The sequence below is a fragment of the Spea bombifrons genome, chromosome 4 (genome assembly GCF_027358695.1).
Source record: "Spea bombifrons isolate aSpeBom1 chromosome 4, aSpeBom1.2.pri, whole genome shotgun sequence".
Lineage (NCBI taxonomy): Eukaryota > Metazoa > Chordata > Amphibia > Anura > Pelobatidae > Spea > Spea bombifrons.
In genome coordinates, this window is record NC_071090.1 from 94,855,415 (window position 1) to 94,871,743 (window position 16,329).

The following is a 16,329-nucleotide window of genomic DNA, read 5'->3' on the forward strand; positions in this document are numbered from 1 at the left end:
TGGGGGTTATTATAGAGCGCGAGTTTTGCAGTAACTAATAAACTTTAATATGCAGTATGAAGGGCCAACCATGGCGGACTGAGCGGGCACCAAATAATTCATAGTGGCGTTTAGGGACTTAACGCTCCTGCAAACTCACCTGGAAACTCCTGCTTTACTGAATAAACATCCAAATAATGAATCAAAAGATCTATACTGGCGAGTATATAAACTAAAATAAAATTGTGCAAATAAAGACAGTTTTTGTTTTTTGTATACATTGTACAGCCAATACACTGTTTCTTGCAGCATGCTTACACCTGTTTGGTAGGCCTCGTATTATACATTTGTGTTATTTGAGCCTGTGACTAGCTTAGCGCACCGACATTTTTCTTTTCCCTGTTTGCACATATTTGAGGTTTTTGGCTCCTCATCAGTCTGGTTGCAGCTTGCTGTCCAGGGGTTAATAGGGAGGAGGTTTAATTGCACCTCCCCCAACACATTAATAAGGTTTTGGTAGCAGTATAAGCTGCTTTGTGTGTCCACTACGTAGGAGGTGAGAGTAGGTTCTCACCCTATTGAGAGTGTGCCTTGACGTGGCGGGTGAGCTTAATTATGCTTTGGCCAATTCATATAACCAAAACCTCTCATTTATATTATGTTTATATATTTGTTGCCAACTTTATTAGGGTAAGAAGCGCAGAGAGTTTTTGTTTTTTAAAATAAAATTGTACTTAAAAGCCTAAAGATAATTTTACTGGGTTTTATAATACGCGATTGACTAGTCCTATTGTATGCCAGATTACGTAACATACAGAAACACATTTCTGACAAAATGTTTTACATGACTTGTTTTGTTGGAGAAAAGGAGGCATATTCAAAATGTGTATATATAAATATACATACAGTGCCGTGAACAAGTATTTACCCCTTCCCTATTTCCTCAATTTTTGTTTGTGTCACATTTTGTTTCAGATCATCCAACTAATTTTAATATGAGACATAAGACAATGTGCGTAAACATCTGTAGTTTATATCTGTTCAACATAAAGGATGATGTGTTAATAGACTACTTTGTGCTAGGTCAGCAATCATGGGAATTAGAGATGATTTTAAGCATCCATAACTAAACGGAGTTTTATGTAAAACTCTGTAATCTGTTATATGATGCTGTCACAAGGAATTTCTCAATGACATGACTGGATTACTTTAATTTAATTGTTGAGTTCTACAACTATTTTAGACATGTATTTAGAATTTTGCAAATGCTGTCAAGCAGAAATGTAAGACCCAAAAAAGTTGTGGTTGCCATGGAGGGCCTTCCCATTATGAACCTTGTTTCCTAACAGAGCACAATGTGACTAATTAGAAGTTATGTTGGCACTGAGCCGCTCTTGACATGGATATTACCGTATATTTGGGAGCAGAATGCGTGATTTTCAGAGACAAGTTTGAAAAGTGGGCAATATTCTGGTGAATTTAAATAAGGGAGGCCAACCCCCTCTCTGCTTTCTTCATCATCTGTCTCCTAGTCTTTGACAGCACAGAGGTGTCACAGAAATATTGATTGTGTTCTTTTCCGTCCCCCCACACAAAAAAAGACTACGGATTCATGTCCTTGCCACAACATTTTCAAGTGAAAAGTAGGCGAATCATTTTATGATCTCAAAAAATACGTTCCCCTAAATATGAAAACGATTTTTTATTGTGCACATTTAAATAACTAATGATGCTCTTTATCTGCAATTAACTACGTAAATAACAATAAAATTAAAATAAAGAGCCAAAAATGAACCCATATTATGATTGGTATTTAGAATTACCAAATACTATAATCCACTGTGCAAGGCCCGGTTACTAAACTGTTTTTATATGCAAATGTGTCTACATTTAGAGTGACACGCCGGCCATCGTATGCATTTTAATGTGTACAATAGCTGAGTGGCCCCTTTACATTTTCGCAGTGCCCCCCTTGCATATGCACGGAGGGATTCTGCAATATCCTCCTATATGCATTCTCCCCTTTCCTCGTATCGCACTGTACGGCTTGCAGAAGATGTGATCAGTGGTGATGTTTCAGTATTTAGGCTTCAGTTCCACTAATTCTTTTTGGCTAGATGTACCCAGTACCTCTGTACACTCTGTACCTCTGGACCTACAATGGAGCCTTTTTTTTTTTTTTTTAAGTGGAGGAGAGAGAGGGGCGCCGAAGGGTTTTCGCTTACGAACTCGGCGCCCCTCTCTCTCCTCTGCGAGCCCTCTAGCTTGGTCTCGGCTTGTAATGCTAAGCGCCGGAAGATGACGTCATTTCCGGTGTTCATCATTACAAGCCGGCACCGAGACCGAGCAGGTAGACTCGCCGAAACACTGCAGAAAGGTAAGTACAAAGGGGGGGGGAATAGGGTAGATAATAGGGAGGGAGAGGAAGGGTAGATAGGAGGGAGAGGAAGGGCAGATAATGGGGGGGGCGGCAGAGGAAGGGTAGATAATGGGGGGAGGCAGAGGAAGGGTAGATAATGGGGGGGGCAGCACTTTAAACTTCGCCCCAGGTGGCATTATGCCTTGGGCCGGCACTGGGGGGGGGGCACCAAAAAATATTCCAAATTGCCTTGTTTATCTGCACCTTGAGAAGAAGACTGTGCTGTGGAGTTTAATCGTAAAGCAAAGACACCTGAGCTTTGGAAGCAGGAAAACGGCAGGAATAATCATACTTCTATAAAATTACTATGCAAAAGAAGTATAGGATTTTTTGAGGTTTTGCATTCATTGTATCAAAAGAAACCAGGTTAGATATGTATTTTTCATTTTTTTCCTGAAATTCCAAAGTTGATGCAGCCGAAAATGACATTTGTCTATTGCACGCTTTCACAACAGTTCTCCCTAGAGTCATAAAATGCAATAAGAAATGGAGCAATGCTGATTCTTAATTTAGAAATGAATTTGTCTGTCTTCATTAAATTATTCAGCCTTTTGCAAGATGCATGAGCTTCTGAAGTTAGTACATTGTAATGCTTTACATAACATGGGGACTTATTCCACACAATACAGTAAAGTGGATTTTAGGTAATATTGGATTGTCTATTAGGCACACTAGGCATGTGCATAGGGACCTGGTAGCTCTATTGGATACTCTGCAAACCTGGAGGTTACCCCTGGAGTCTCCAAGTGAAGAAGAGCTGGTTCCTCGGTGATCTCAGTTAGTATCTGCAATGTCTGGCCAAGAGAGCATTGTGTGGTTACACCTATTCCTGCCTACTTTCCACCCACTATCTGCCCCTTTAAAGTCTCCTACCCCAGGAGAAGTGGAGCTCTTGGCTGCCAATTGTAAGAAGTCCCTATGGTGATGGCTAGCTGCGGTATATATCCAGTCGACTGTAGCCAGGGCACATAACATTAGTCCACAGTACCACGTACAAGGATAAGTGGAGCCAGGCGTGTGTTTATTTATATTTGCTAGTGGGTCTGAATAGTCAAAATATGTACTTTTTCAGATTTGAATTACACATACGATCATTTTATTCGGCGAATGATAATTTAGCTGTCATTCACTAAAGCTGATCAGGGTCAGTCTTACTGGTGTGAGGTGACCAAATAGGTCTCTGTTTCCAGCTGTTGTCATTGTAATCATGATTAGCATCTGAGGTGAAATCACAGTTTACAACTTCAGGGCCCCCCAAGAAAGTGATGTTCTGAAAAAGAACTGTGCTGTTAAAGCTATTTTGCTTGTACACATCTCATACACAGTTATGAATGTCAGTTTTAGCCTCTTTGGTAAAGTTTGAAGATTCTTACCTGTATTCGGCATCACTAGACGACCTCCTTGATGGCCAAAAAGCCCACAGACTCTCATTTCTGGCTTGGATGAAATAGATGAAAGGTTCTGTATGTAAGGTGTTTTATTCCTGCCATGGAGAGTTCCAAAGCACCGGTTATTCCCATGAGGAAATGTTCCAGAGAGAGTCTTTCCATGGAAATCAGGTCTCTCTGTCACTCCTAGAGACACCATGAAGGAACTTTGCACTTTGACTTTAATGTCTGTTAACGGGTTAAAGATAGAGGACTCTGTCATGAGCTCCTTGTCCATTGGGTCTTGGAAACAGATCGGACCACTGTAGGTTCTGCTCACTGTTAAATCAGGTTGAAGTGATGAGTTCAGGAGAAGAGAGTTACCTAAAGAAAAAAAAAGAAAAAAAAAAGAAATTTTCTTTTAAATCAGATATAACATTATTACCTTTGTTCATGTGGGAAGTGTTTGGCGCACAAAAATATCTCATCATATGTCAGTTAATGCTAAGAGTTCAAATCTGCAAATAACATTTTTTTTCTATAATTCCTCAGCATATGATTAACCTTTGACCCCTTCACATGTGAAATTGTTTTCTTCTGCCATTAGTGATTCACCTTTCATCACTTCATGTATTATGAGTTCCTGTTTGTTCTCTCTTTAATTACTGACCTTTCAGTATTTAATGACTTAATACACCTCAATTTATCTGCATTCATTACTCCATGTTTAACACTCCTTTCATTGACATAGTACATGTCTTAGACAGCTTCCATTTATTATCCAACTTATTGTCCATTCATAAAGTTTTAAATCCATCATGATCCACTTGAGTATTCAAATATAAAACTTCTTTCCATGCAAAATGCTCCTCACATCCCTCCATTCTTCATCCACCACACACACCTTTATTATAAAATACTCTTCTTTATTCCATGGTCATCCACCTTCTCCAAGATACATTATTTTATTGCTCCAGGGATGTTTCCCTTTATTCACTGTTGTATATGTAGTGTTTAGCAGCTGTATGTGCTTATCTGATGTCCCTTCGTTATGAATGAGGCAGATTTGATCACATTTTACATGGCCTTGATCCAAATCCATTCCATCAAGGAGACATCTGTGACATCTTCTACCTTCCAACAAATGAAACGCTGATGGAGTGGACATTTGCAATAATACACAAAACAACTCTTGTTCCAGAACCTAAAGAATCCCACGCAAATGAATCTTCACTTCCTTAGCTTTGTGAGCACGTCTGTCAATTGTGTGGGTCCAACAAAAGGTACCAACCTCAGCCAAACACTACAATAGGGTAGAAGTATGCTAGTGTTTTTCATGATGAAACAGTGTGGAAATTTCTATTTGAGCAACACTTTAAACCCCACATATTTTTTGGGGGTGATTTGGGGGCCATTGTAGTTGTCATTCAGACCTTCATAGGCCAGTAATACAACAAGGAAGGCAGTTTTACCTTCTGTACTGGCTTGCGTGACAAGCTTGGTGGAAAATAAATGATGTCTAGCTGAGGAAAAAACATTGAGAAATGGGCTAGATACAGCATTAATAACTGCTACTGCCGGATAATAGGGTTGAGAATCATTGGGGTTAAATTGTTATAGGACTTTTTCTTCTCTTGGGAATGCTTAAGTCACCAGTTATGAAAAAAATGCCTATATTTTCATTTTTGTCCTAAGCCTCAAGGCTTCCTAAAGCATATTTTATTTATTCTTCCACATTGCTAAAGAACACTGTGTAACAAGCTTCTCTAATGAGGGAAACTGTTCTCTGTCTCTAAGAGGTACAGTATTTTGCATCCTATGCATAATTCTCACACATTGCGGTGTGGAAAACAGCTGGCATAGGAAGGAAGGTATAAGGAAGTGTTTATTCACACAGGCTTTTCTGGATATTCTTTCTGTACAGAGCTGCTGGGTTTGAATTCAGTTTTTCTGGAAATTTTCAGATGGTCGTTTGGAGCAGATAGCAGAGAACTTCTATCGATTTTACTGACCTAATATTAAACATAGATTTTTGTAGAAGATGCATATTTCAGCTACAATGGGCTATATTTCTAAATAGCAAGTCTCAGTAAACATTCTCAATGTGCAGCAACCTTTACCAACTGCGCATATATTGCATACAATGTCAGTCTTAGTGCCAGGTGATTCTTATCTCTACTCTTGGCCAGAGCCAGGACCTTCCTGCTTTACAAAAGCATTTTACCCCTAAAGAAGCAAAGGGGCATGCACAAAATATCTTTGCCTATATTGATATTCTAAATGTTTTAAAAAAATCCATGGGGTGTTTGTATGTGGGGGGGGGTAAAGGGACTTCTTGTCTGGGGTGCTATGTGGTTGAGGACCATCCCTGATTGCTGATGTTCATCTCTAAATACAGTTACGTAAGTTTACATATGTTTATTTAGTGTATAGTGGGATAACACATAACATGACATAAGTGATAAACTTACTTTAAGACTACTCTGTTATCTTTCTCAAGCAAATAATCTTCCTTCCTGATATAGCTGTTTTTTTAAGATGATGGCTTCTCCTACCCTGGAGGAACGTTGAGTGGTCTCAGCTGCACTATCAATCTGCCCCATAGTGCTCTATTCTACCACCTTACTTCCTACTCATCTTGGCTCAGCAAGGTTTAGCGATGCTGGTGTTAGTAAGATGTTCCAGTACTGCGTAAGGTCTTCAAGGACTTTATTATAGTTACAATATATATGGCCCTATCCATTGCTCCTTAAAATGTTAAATGCCTATATTCTCTATTGGTTTCTTATTAAGAACCACAAGGGCCTGCTTTCGTAAAACAGAAGGGTCTATTGTATTCGTAGCACTTGGGCTCTGGCCAAGAGTCTGCAGAAGAATTGGTCTTTTCCATCATGTAGCGCATGCTGTTGCAATGTTCATGATCCCAACGTACAGACATAATGGAGTTCTTCTAGTAAAGCCATTGCTACAATGATTATGAGAGAATAACAAAAGCAGTGCAGTGTTTGCACACTGTGAAAAAGCAATTTTGGCGATGGAGCTGTAATGGAGATTAAATTCATCAATAGGGAATACAGTCTGGCACCAGTTTAAAGCACATTTTCAACATAATGTGCACATTCCTCTTTCAAATGAATACTGGAAAATTTTAGCTAAGGGTGTGGACCATTTCAATCATTAAATAACATAAGATCTGTATGCAAAGTATAGCAGTGATGGTATTGTATGTATGTAAAGAAATCCAACAAACTCAGAAGCTCTACAATAACATTTTTGAGTGAGATGACAGTCGTACTAAAGGAACAATACAAACGGTAACGGAGTTGTCATTTCTTTCTTGATTTTTGAGACATCCAAATTGATAAAGCCACTAATGAAGTTCTGGAGGCTATGAGGAAAGACAAGAAGCTCAAGGTTGTAGAAAACTAACCTTGACGGACAGTTTTGAAATTGAAGGTCTGAAAGCCTCCTGTCAGGGCAGACGAATCGATAACATCCACGCCGTATTCACTCTGACTTCTTCTGTACAAGGTAACTCCCACCGCCAGCACAGCTACAGCAATAATGGCTGCTCCAAGACCAGAGTACAGGGCAATGTCACTGGCTGTGTCGGCACCTACATAGAAATTGAAGAAGGGGGGGGAAGAAAAAAACAATCCAGCTTACTTGAAATTGTTGAGGTTGTATTGGATCATTGAAATCCACACCACTGAGAGATTCCGGCTGTCAAACAATGTAAAGAAATCAATACTCTACAGTGCAGCGTTCTGGTGAAGTGCTGGTGGTATGCCACTTTTTATATGTTTTTTTTAACGCATCCATTGTAACTTGGAAAATGTTACGGCTAATCATTTTTGGGTCAAGTTAATTTTTATGTCATGTATTTTTGGTCATCAAATCCTGTGTGGTTAAAGGTCCTTATTCACTAACTCTGTCTAACTATGTCTAAACCCTACACAAAAACAATCCTTCAATCAAGTAACATTTCCATAATTTTTGTAAGGAAAACTTGCCATGCACCTCAAAAGTAGACATCCATAGGATGCTGCCATAGAAACCATCAGAAGAAAAAAATAAAATGACAAATCCCTTAAGGATACAAAGTCGGATGACAACACTTTGCACTAGAATAGACCCCCAACCCCACCCCATGTGCAGTGGTAAGAAGATATTTTTATAAATACATCAGGAACGCTATGTCTCAAATAATGTGCAATAAAGTTATAATTCACTATTTACTACTATTCATACCCTTATTGGAAAATAGTCTATAGGGCACCATACTTGTATGTGTAGCTGATGAGTAAAAGGAAAATCATGTTTAGGGGTTGTCATGGCCGAACCGATACTAAATAGCTCTGCAAGTGGGTGCCTGCAAACTTTGAGCCACCCCTGCTGATTGCATTGTTGATGCACATATTTTGGTAAACGTAATTACCGTGTATTCCTTCTGACTAAATTGCTTAGTGTCTTCCCATGAAAAAAATAATGCTGTTTTGCCAAACCAAATATTGGACACCCTTGTTAGTAACAGATGTTTGTTATTGTTGCTATAGCTCCACATATAGAGCGATTATTAGATTAAATGTGCCCTTGGAAAGTAGAATTAGTTTATTTTAGAAATGCTGTTCATGTTTCAAAGGAACATCTCAAGAAGCATTGTAATGTTCAGTACTCTAAAAGAATAGCACTATAATTTTATTGCCACATTTAATTTAAACTTAACATAAAACGTATTAAAATAATTTTACGTGGACATATAAACAGCTTTACCAGGGGCAGGTCAAATGGGGCTCTACTGTGGAGGTTCAGCTCAATGGGTAGATTGGAAACCTTGTACACGGTCAATACAAACTATGAAAGGCTGTGCTTTGACTGGCATGGGCTTCTACCTACTACCTTGAACCTTCTAATGTCATGTCCCAACATTCTGAACAAAGAAGATGTGAAGAAGAGGACCCACTCCAAAATGTAGATTCTTGGGGGTTGGCTTAGCCATTCGACTGACCTAGAACAGCACCATGTATGAATATATCACTACTTTACCCTGGGTGTCCTCTAGCTTATCCCCATAGGGGTAATGTAAAAAGATGATTCTCATGCAAGGTTTGGGAAAAGAGCAATGCTATCACTATAACAATAAATGAGAATAGTCCAATCAGCAAGAAAAATCCATCTGTCGAAAACACCACTTGGCAAACTCTGATCCAGCACCACCTTTTTAAACACAATCCCGTTAAGCTTGGTGTGAAACAGATTATAGTGGTTTCCAGCAGTGATCAATGCAGGTCACATAAAGCAGTTAACAAATAAGTAAAATTAGAAATATATATGAAACTGAACAAAAAGTGCTTTCTGTTTCACTTTTCTGCCTAATGATTTCCTTTTAATGTTTCCTCTTTAGATAGATATTAGATTTGTGCTTTGTTAAACACATATTTTTTTCTGTTTGCTTTTAGCAAACTAGACTAGTGATACTTAAAAATCAATGAGATATAAGCAATCATGATACAATAACGACAAGAAAGATCTATGGAAACGTCCACATTCTTTTCACGGCTCTCCCAGGGATTGCTCTGTGTCTGTGTTGCCAGAACTGTCTGGTGAGAATGTTACAAAACATTTAGTTAATGCATATTAACTGAAAGTGAAAGTTTCTATTAAATGTGATTATACTTCCAGAACGCACCTGAAGATAATTTAGGATGTGCACAAGCAGAAAATGAAACATTCTGTTTAGTACATTAGAAGACATAATTGATTAAAATTAACTCATTTATAGTAACTGCTTATAAGAGTGAGCTATTTGCCTTGGGATCACCAGGTTAAATTGGAATAAAAGCATGGTTGGGTACCTTCACTCTCCAGCTAGAATATAACTGCTATTATCCTCATGTGTTGATCTCCTACACAATACATTGTATCTTACTAATGAACATATGTTATGAAGGCCAATTCCCAAAAGGTAAGCCCATCAAGTTGATGAGATGAGATGTTGTGTGCACAACTCATCATTTAGTGAGTAAAACCAAATCTGTCTAGTATTTGCTCATTTTGTCTTTCCTTTATTATGGATTCTATCTCATTTTTTTAATAACAGCACCTAACTTACAAGATTGTATATCTACAATAGTGTTGTCCAGCATTTTAATGGAGACAGTCACATACAATAGGAAAACACGAGGACAGACACCATCAAATTAATAACACTAGCTTATTACATTATAAAGGGTATGCTTTTCAAAACTGCAAACAAAAGCATGCAGTCAGAGGTCCGCAATCCGTAAAACAATGGTTACCATCAAAAGAAAATGTCCTCTACATTATTTAGATGATTCAATGGATTGATGAGTTTTTGCATGATGTTGAATTAAGGGACAAAGCTACAATTCAATTCGGTAGGTACTAGAGATCTGTTGTGTATGCCACTCCATGTAGTTGAATCACAGTTCATGTCCGATGGGTGGGATCTATGTATTCATGTAATAGACAACTATGGCTTCCATATCTACGAAGCCTAGATCATGAAGTAAAATACTGCGACGAACAAGTGTATGACTAAAAAATACAAATACAAAAGTTGCAATAGTTTAAGCCAGACAGAGAACAGGGAATGACAGCAGTATTTTCAGTATTCAGCATCCCCCCTCCCCCAGTTATCAAGATTACAGTACATTAAATAGCCTAAAGTGAACATCATTTGAATTTATAGCTGGTGGTTGTTAATGTGTATCTAGCTATGGGTTGGTGGGCCATATTTCTAAATGTGAAAACTTGGACAATTTTAAACATTAGTGCTAAATGTATCAACATTTACTGTTGAGAATGGCACTGCATGGGCTCAAACTGAAAAAGAAAATTCTCAGGTCACAATTAATGCGTGGGCTCCTTTGGTATTCTTTACTTTGCACCTGGATTCAAAAGAGCATGACTCACCGGCTTAACTTGGTAAGATCCCTGCCTGGTTACAGGGATCTTCTCAATTGATAGCTGTTAGAAGCAGCTTGGTGGGGATCTGCTGCAAACACAGACTTGGTCAAGCCACAGGGGGCTCATTTTGGCAAAGCCATGAGCAACTTGGCAAGCCAAATTCAGCTAACTTTCGTTTGAGTTTCATTCAAGCTATTCTGAATCTTTGTTACTCGTTACTACTGATACTGCGTGGAAAAAAAACTTCTTGAGCAAAATTACAGTGTTATTTACAGTAATGTAGGTTAGCATTGACAAAAAATATTTTTATTTCATTTTGTTCTAATAACCATACCTGGGAACTTCTGGTCTCCGGCTACCCGGAGCCTTCCCTGGCGGGACGCGGCCAGGACTGCACACTGACGTCAGCGGGAAACACCCCCAGTTAAAGGCAAAATGGGCGAGGAGTGGGGCGTGTCAAGACCCCGCTCCCGCGACCCAGAGGATTCGCGTCTTGACTCGGAGAACCGGAGAAGCGGTGCTTTACCTGGCAATCTCCGGGTCAGAGAATTCCCAGGTATGCTAATAACCCTCTTTTATCTGGAGACCTAGAGACTGTTGTTGTTGTTGTCAGTAGTGATATTTGGGTGATTTTGCCCGCTCAAACATCACACTGACCCGATTCTTTATGGCAATGCTAAGGTCAGAGTGTGTGAGTGGACTAAGGTAAGAGAGCTCAAACACATATATACATTATGTAAAAACTAGAAAAGTAAAAAAATAAAATAGCATAATATTTGAGAATTAAAAGAGTTTGCTAGTCCTGTGAAAGAAAGCGAGGGAGTGAAAGTCTATCGTTTATACTTGACTTTTGCGAAAATGGAGAATCTGTGGATGCCGCAGGTGGCTTCTCAAGAGCTCTAAATCTTTAGGGTATGGAGTTTACACACGCAGGTGCACATTACAAAGAATTATGACAATGTATAACAATGGTCTATAACACACTAAAGCAAAAAGAACGATGGCTACTCTTTGCAATAATATTTAGCAGATCTTATGCATGAACTGGTCTTTTATACTTGCTTTGAATGTAATAACCCTCTGATAATGAATGAAAAGTTTCCTCGTTCAGATAATAAAACTTACTAATAAGCTTTAGTGTCTTTTTAACTGTATAAAATGTCCCTTGGTTCCAATAATGCTTCTAAAGGTTTGAAAAATGTTTGAAATGAAGAATTCTTGCTAAGTCCATATTTTGAAGCAGCGTGAATGGCTCTTACATTTTTAAAGATGAGCGCAGGAAGAACTTATTTCTTAGCTCTGTACAGAGGATCTAACGGCTGACAGCTGGAACCTAATAGGTTATTTTTTTTTCTGATTTTTTTTTTCTACTTAATGGGACAAAACAAATGATTTGTCAAAAAAAAACAACAATTAGGAGTAATATAGATAAAATAAGTAAAGAAAATATTAGGTGTAAAATCTGAATGCAGCTCCCTAATTGCAACATCTGTGTTATTGTTATCAATTTATCCATGCCATTAAGGTATTTTATATTTCCCAGAAAATACAATTAGCTGACATGTAAAATATCTATTTGGTTATTATTTGAGTCAGAAATAAAACCAACACAGTAAACTGAATAAGTGCTGCCACGAGCAGAGGTAATCTAAGTTTGCTGCATTTATGAGGGTGTCTATGTCTCATGTAATAACGAATATATCTACAAACACCAACTGCAGATTTAAAAAAAAAAACACTAAAAACAATAAACATTTCACAGATTTATTATATCTGTAAATTACAAAACCCTGGAGACACGTCGGCAGTGAGTGGTTGTTATTGAGGGCCCTGGACAAGGGCAGAAGTCCCCATAGTGTTATGTTTGATGCATCTGGATGGAGACAGGGGCTGTAGTTAGGGAAGGCGGGAATTATGAGGAGAATTGAGATCCATGAGGGAACACCATGTGTTCATTTAAAGCAGGGTACATGAGACATGCACCCCTGGTCCTGCCTTTTCTAGTGCCAAAGGTAACTATGTCTCCAATGCCCTTGTCCTGTAGGGTCTGGGTTTAGTAACATTGGAGAGACGATGGCAACAATGGCCAGCTAAGTGCTCTAGGTAACGGCAAGGCCAACCCTTTCTCCAGTAGCGACCCATTCAAATTTTTTATGTGGGTGGCATGAAAATTGGTAGCAATATTTAAGTCTTGACTGAATTTGTTTCTTTATTTATCTACAAAATGGCCACCAAATGTTGCGTTTGGCACATAACTAATAATTGAGATCTCCAACTATTGTTTTTGTTTTGTTTTTTAATAAAATTCATAATCTCTTATTCCTAAGGCAAAAAGAAATATTAAACAAAATAGAAAGTAATAAAAGACAAAACATTGTCTCGAGACCAACTGAGCAATATTACAAATGATTTCAGAGCTCAAAAATATCCTATAAAACTGTAGTTATAACTGATAAGTGAGGATCGTCACTCCTAAATAATATTTTTTTTTTCTGGAAATGTTAGCCTTCAAATTCAGCTTTTGTCTTTCGTTCAAATGGAATAGACCCAAGTGTGGAGGGAAAAAACTAAAAACAAGACCTTGACATACACTAATAGCCCTTGGCCTGAGACCACATATGCAAAAAAAACATTTATATGAAGGTGTATTGACTAAAGGTTTAATAGGACTTTTATTTCATTTCCCTGGAAGTAAATGCAGCTCCTGAAACACTTAGACTTTCTTTGTTCTTCTATGAAGTCTTTGTAGGAAGAATTCATTGTGATCTTTGTTAACAGATTCTTCCTTTGTTGCTAAACTAATTGTTAGGAGATTTGTTCTTTGTACTATTTTGATTTTAAATTAATCATTAAGGGATTAAGCCTTTGTTTTTTTATTTCACTAGAATAATTATGTGTTAGTAGGTTTTTTTTGTAGTACAAAAAAATGCTACATTGATACAGAAATCAACATTCTCTACACGATCACAGCCATATATTATGTATCAACCATTGGCCAAATATACCACTCCAAACCAACCGTGACAATTTGGAGGGCAGGGTCAACGTCAAGAAAAACAACCACGTATCTGTCACTCTTTTCTGAAAAAGTGTAATCACTGGGGAAAACATAAAACATTTACAAAGCTTTCCTGTGCCTTTACTACTAACAATCTCTTTTTCTTGTGGCCTGGACCCTCAAAAGTACCACAAAAGAGCATTATTTAATTCTTAATTTTGTTAGCACGGAAGCTAAGTTTATTTCCCCACATATTCCAAGTATTCTCGGAGTGCTGACTGAGTCCACCAAGTTGCCTAAAGGTCACTGAGTTGTGCAAAGCACAAAAACATATTATTATGGGACTTAACTGGGTTGAAGGTAGGAAAGGACCATGGATACTTTACTATATGGATTGCAAGGAGTTGGCTTCTAATTAATGACTCATTTTTATTAACTAATTCAATCTTTACCTGGAGTTTTAGCAGGCCTTATTGAAGAAACTAATTTAATGCATTCCTAGTAGGGCAGTCTTCAAATATAACAGGGCCTAAATGGTGCCTTGCAGAGATATTGTATCCTCTCTGTCCTTCCAGTCTATTTAAGGTCCATCCATACCTGTCCTCTCTTATTTGCTTACATAGGGGAAAAGCTATTTCTTTTCCATTTACATTGGGTTGTATGGAATACATTGTGAACCTCCTTTGTATTATATTGTATATCTTAATTGCTTATATGTTTATCATTAAATAATAACACACTGTCCACCTATCACTGTTTTGTGGTTTTTTTTTCTGGTTTCTTTATACTCTGTTTAGTGAGTACCTCTCCATTGCTATTTGGTTCTGAAATATTGCACATATTGACAACTTGTGACAATATTTGTTAATATTTCTAAACCATATCATAAATATTGAGGTATGTAATATAGCTGGTGCAGATTGAGAGTTTTGTGCCTACTGTACACCACTGCTTTAGGATAAAGAACCACTTGTATGAAACAATATTGTAACATGGTATGTCATTACTTTGTACAATGAACAGAGAATTGATTAAATATAACAGGGCCCATGCAAGTAAAGGCAGAAACATCACTTCTGAGTCACCTTTGAGCCAGTGTGTCTTCTAGAAAAAGGTCACATGTCCCGAAGGCTGCTCCTGACTCACAGTCAGGAAGTGGAGCAGGCAACACATTATTACTTCCCCTGATCCCCTGAAACGCAGTCTTAATGTACCTCAATGACGTTAACTGTTTTAATTATTTTTCATACACATTTTTTAGTTTAAATTAAATAAATATCAGTCACTAAACCAAAACAATGTATTTGAACTTGGCAATAAGTCAATAAATGTGTAGACGTTTTGGGAGAGGAATTATATCTGCATTTACAGGATTAGACCTGTTAATCCTGGCAAATTAGGGGTTAAAGGAAACATCAGTTAGTTCCTTGTCCTTGTACCGTGCACGTCTATCCGTTATATGAGGCTTTGGCGCCTGAACCACACTGTGCATCTCATTGATATTTACTAGAACAGGTTGTTCTCCAATTATCTTCATAATTGCCTTTGATTTTGCTTCATGCCTGATTCACATGGTGTTAAACGAAGAGCCTCTTTAATTGAATAGTTGCAATGTTTCTACACAAAGCCCTAGTATTCCCTTGCAGAGGGAATCATCGTTGAGCTGCATATCTCTTACACCACAATTGATTTTATTGGCGCATATATTTAGGTTTGAAATAGGATGCATTCACACAGTACAGCTTGGAAAACTCTGAATCTTATCTGCGTATTGATGGGATGTTTAACACACACTGGGACATTAATGAAGCGTCATTCGCTTTGTTTGAAAGACCATAAAATGTCTTTATGGCATCAGATAATGGGCATGTGTACAACGTATTGAATCACTGGCTTCCTTCTGTAAAGATTCCAAGATCTCCCTCCCGTTCTTCATTTCAGAAGCCACCGGGGATCTACTGTCGACAATAAAGTCACCAGATTGGGCTACAACATAAAAGCCAAACATATTAATAAGCCAACAAAAATCCACAGAGCCCATTATTGTGATGTAGGAGACTCTGATGATCAGAACACCGTTCTATACATCTACAAATCAATTTAAATTGTGTTTACGGAAATATATTTATCTGCTCATAATGATTATTTAGGAGAAACAATTAATGCCTGATACTGATATAAATGTACTTTCCCACACAATCAATCAGATACAGTTTTTCTTTTTCCCTTTGGAAATTGGTATTGACATGCAGGCCTCTAGAGCTTATTCTGAAAATGCCATGACTTCATGGTTGGATATTCTACATATTTTAATGTATTGGCTGTCTCTAGAATGATAAACAACCAGGAAATTGTTATTTCAGGTTGCAAAAAAAAAAAAAAGTGTGGGCCTATAATTTAATAACACAAAAACACGTGCATCTTACATCTGTAAGCTGGTGTGTCCAGTGATATATTAGTTACGACCACCAAAAAATGCCAGTAATTCAATTTGATTTAGCCGTATAAAAACTAATTATGTCTACACTAAATTGTATTGCTCCCATGTGTCCCACTTTAGGAGAAACAGTCCTTCCTTATCCCTCTTGTGTCCCTCTTTCCTAGGAGCGTGGAATGTATAGTAGATAGGTATCACA

At 37.9% G+C, this 16,329-nt stretch overlaps 1 protein-coding gene across 2 annotated transcripts in view; it reads right to left on the minus strand.

Moving 5' to 3' along the window:
• The window catches only part of UNC5D (unc-5 netrin receptor D), a 254,033-nt gene that overhangs the window by 40,620 nt on the left and 197,084 nt on the right, over positions 1-16,329 (minus strand). For both annotated transcript variants that reach the window (XM_053465189.1, XM_053465190.1), the window contains 2 exons: positions 7,196-7,381; positions 3,772-4,149 (listed from right to left, as the gene is read on the minus strand). In XM_053465189.1, the coding sequence (XP_053321164.1) occupies positions 3,772-4,149; positions 7,196-7,381 (564 nt within the window). The remainder of the gene's footprint in view (positions 1-3,771; positions 4,150-7,195; positions 7,382-16,329) is intronic.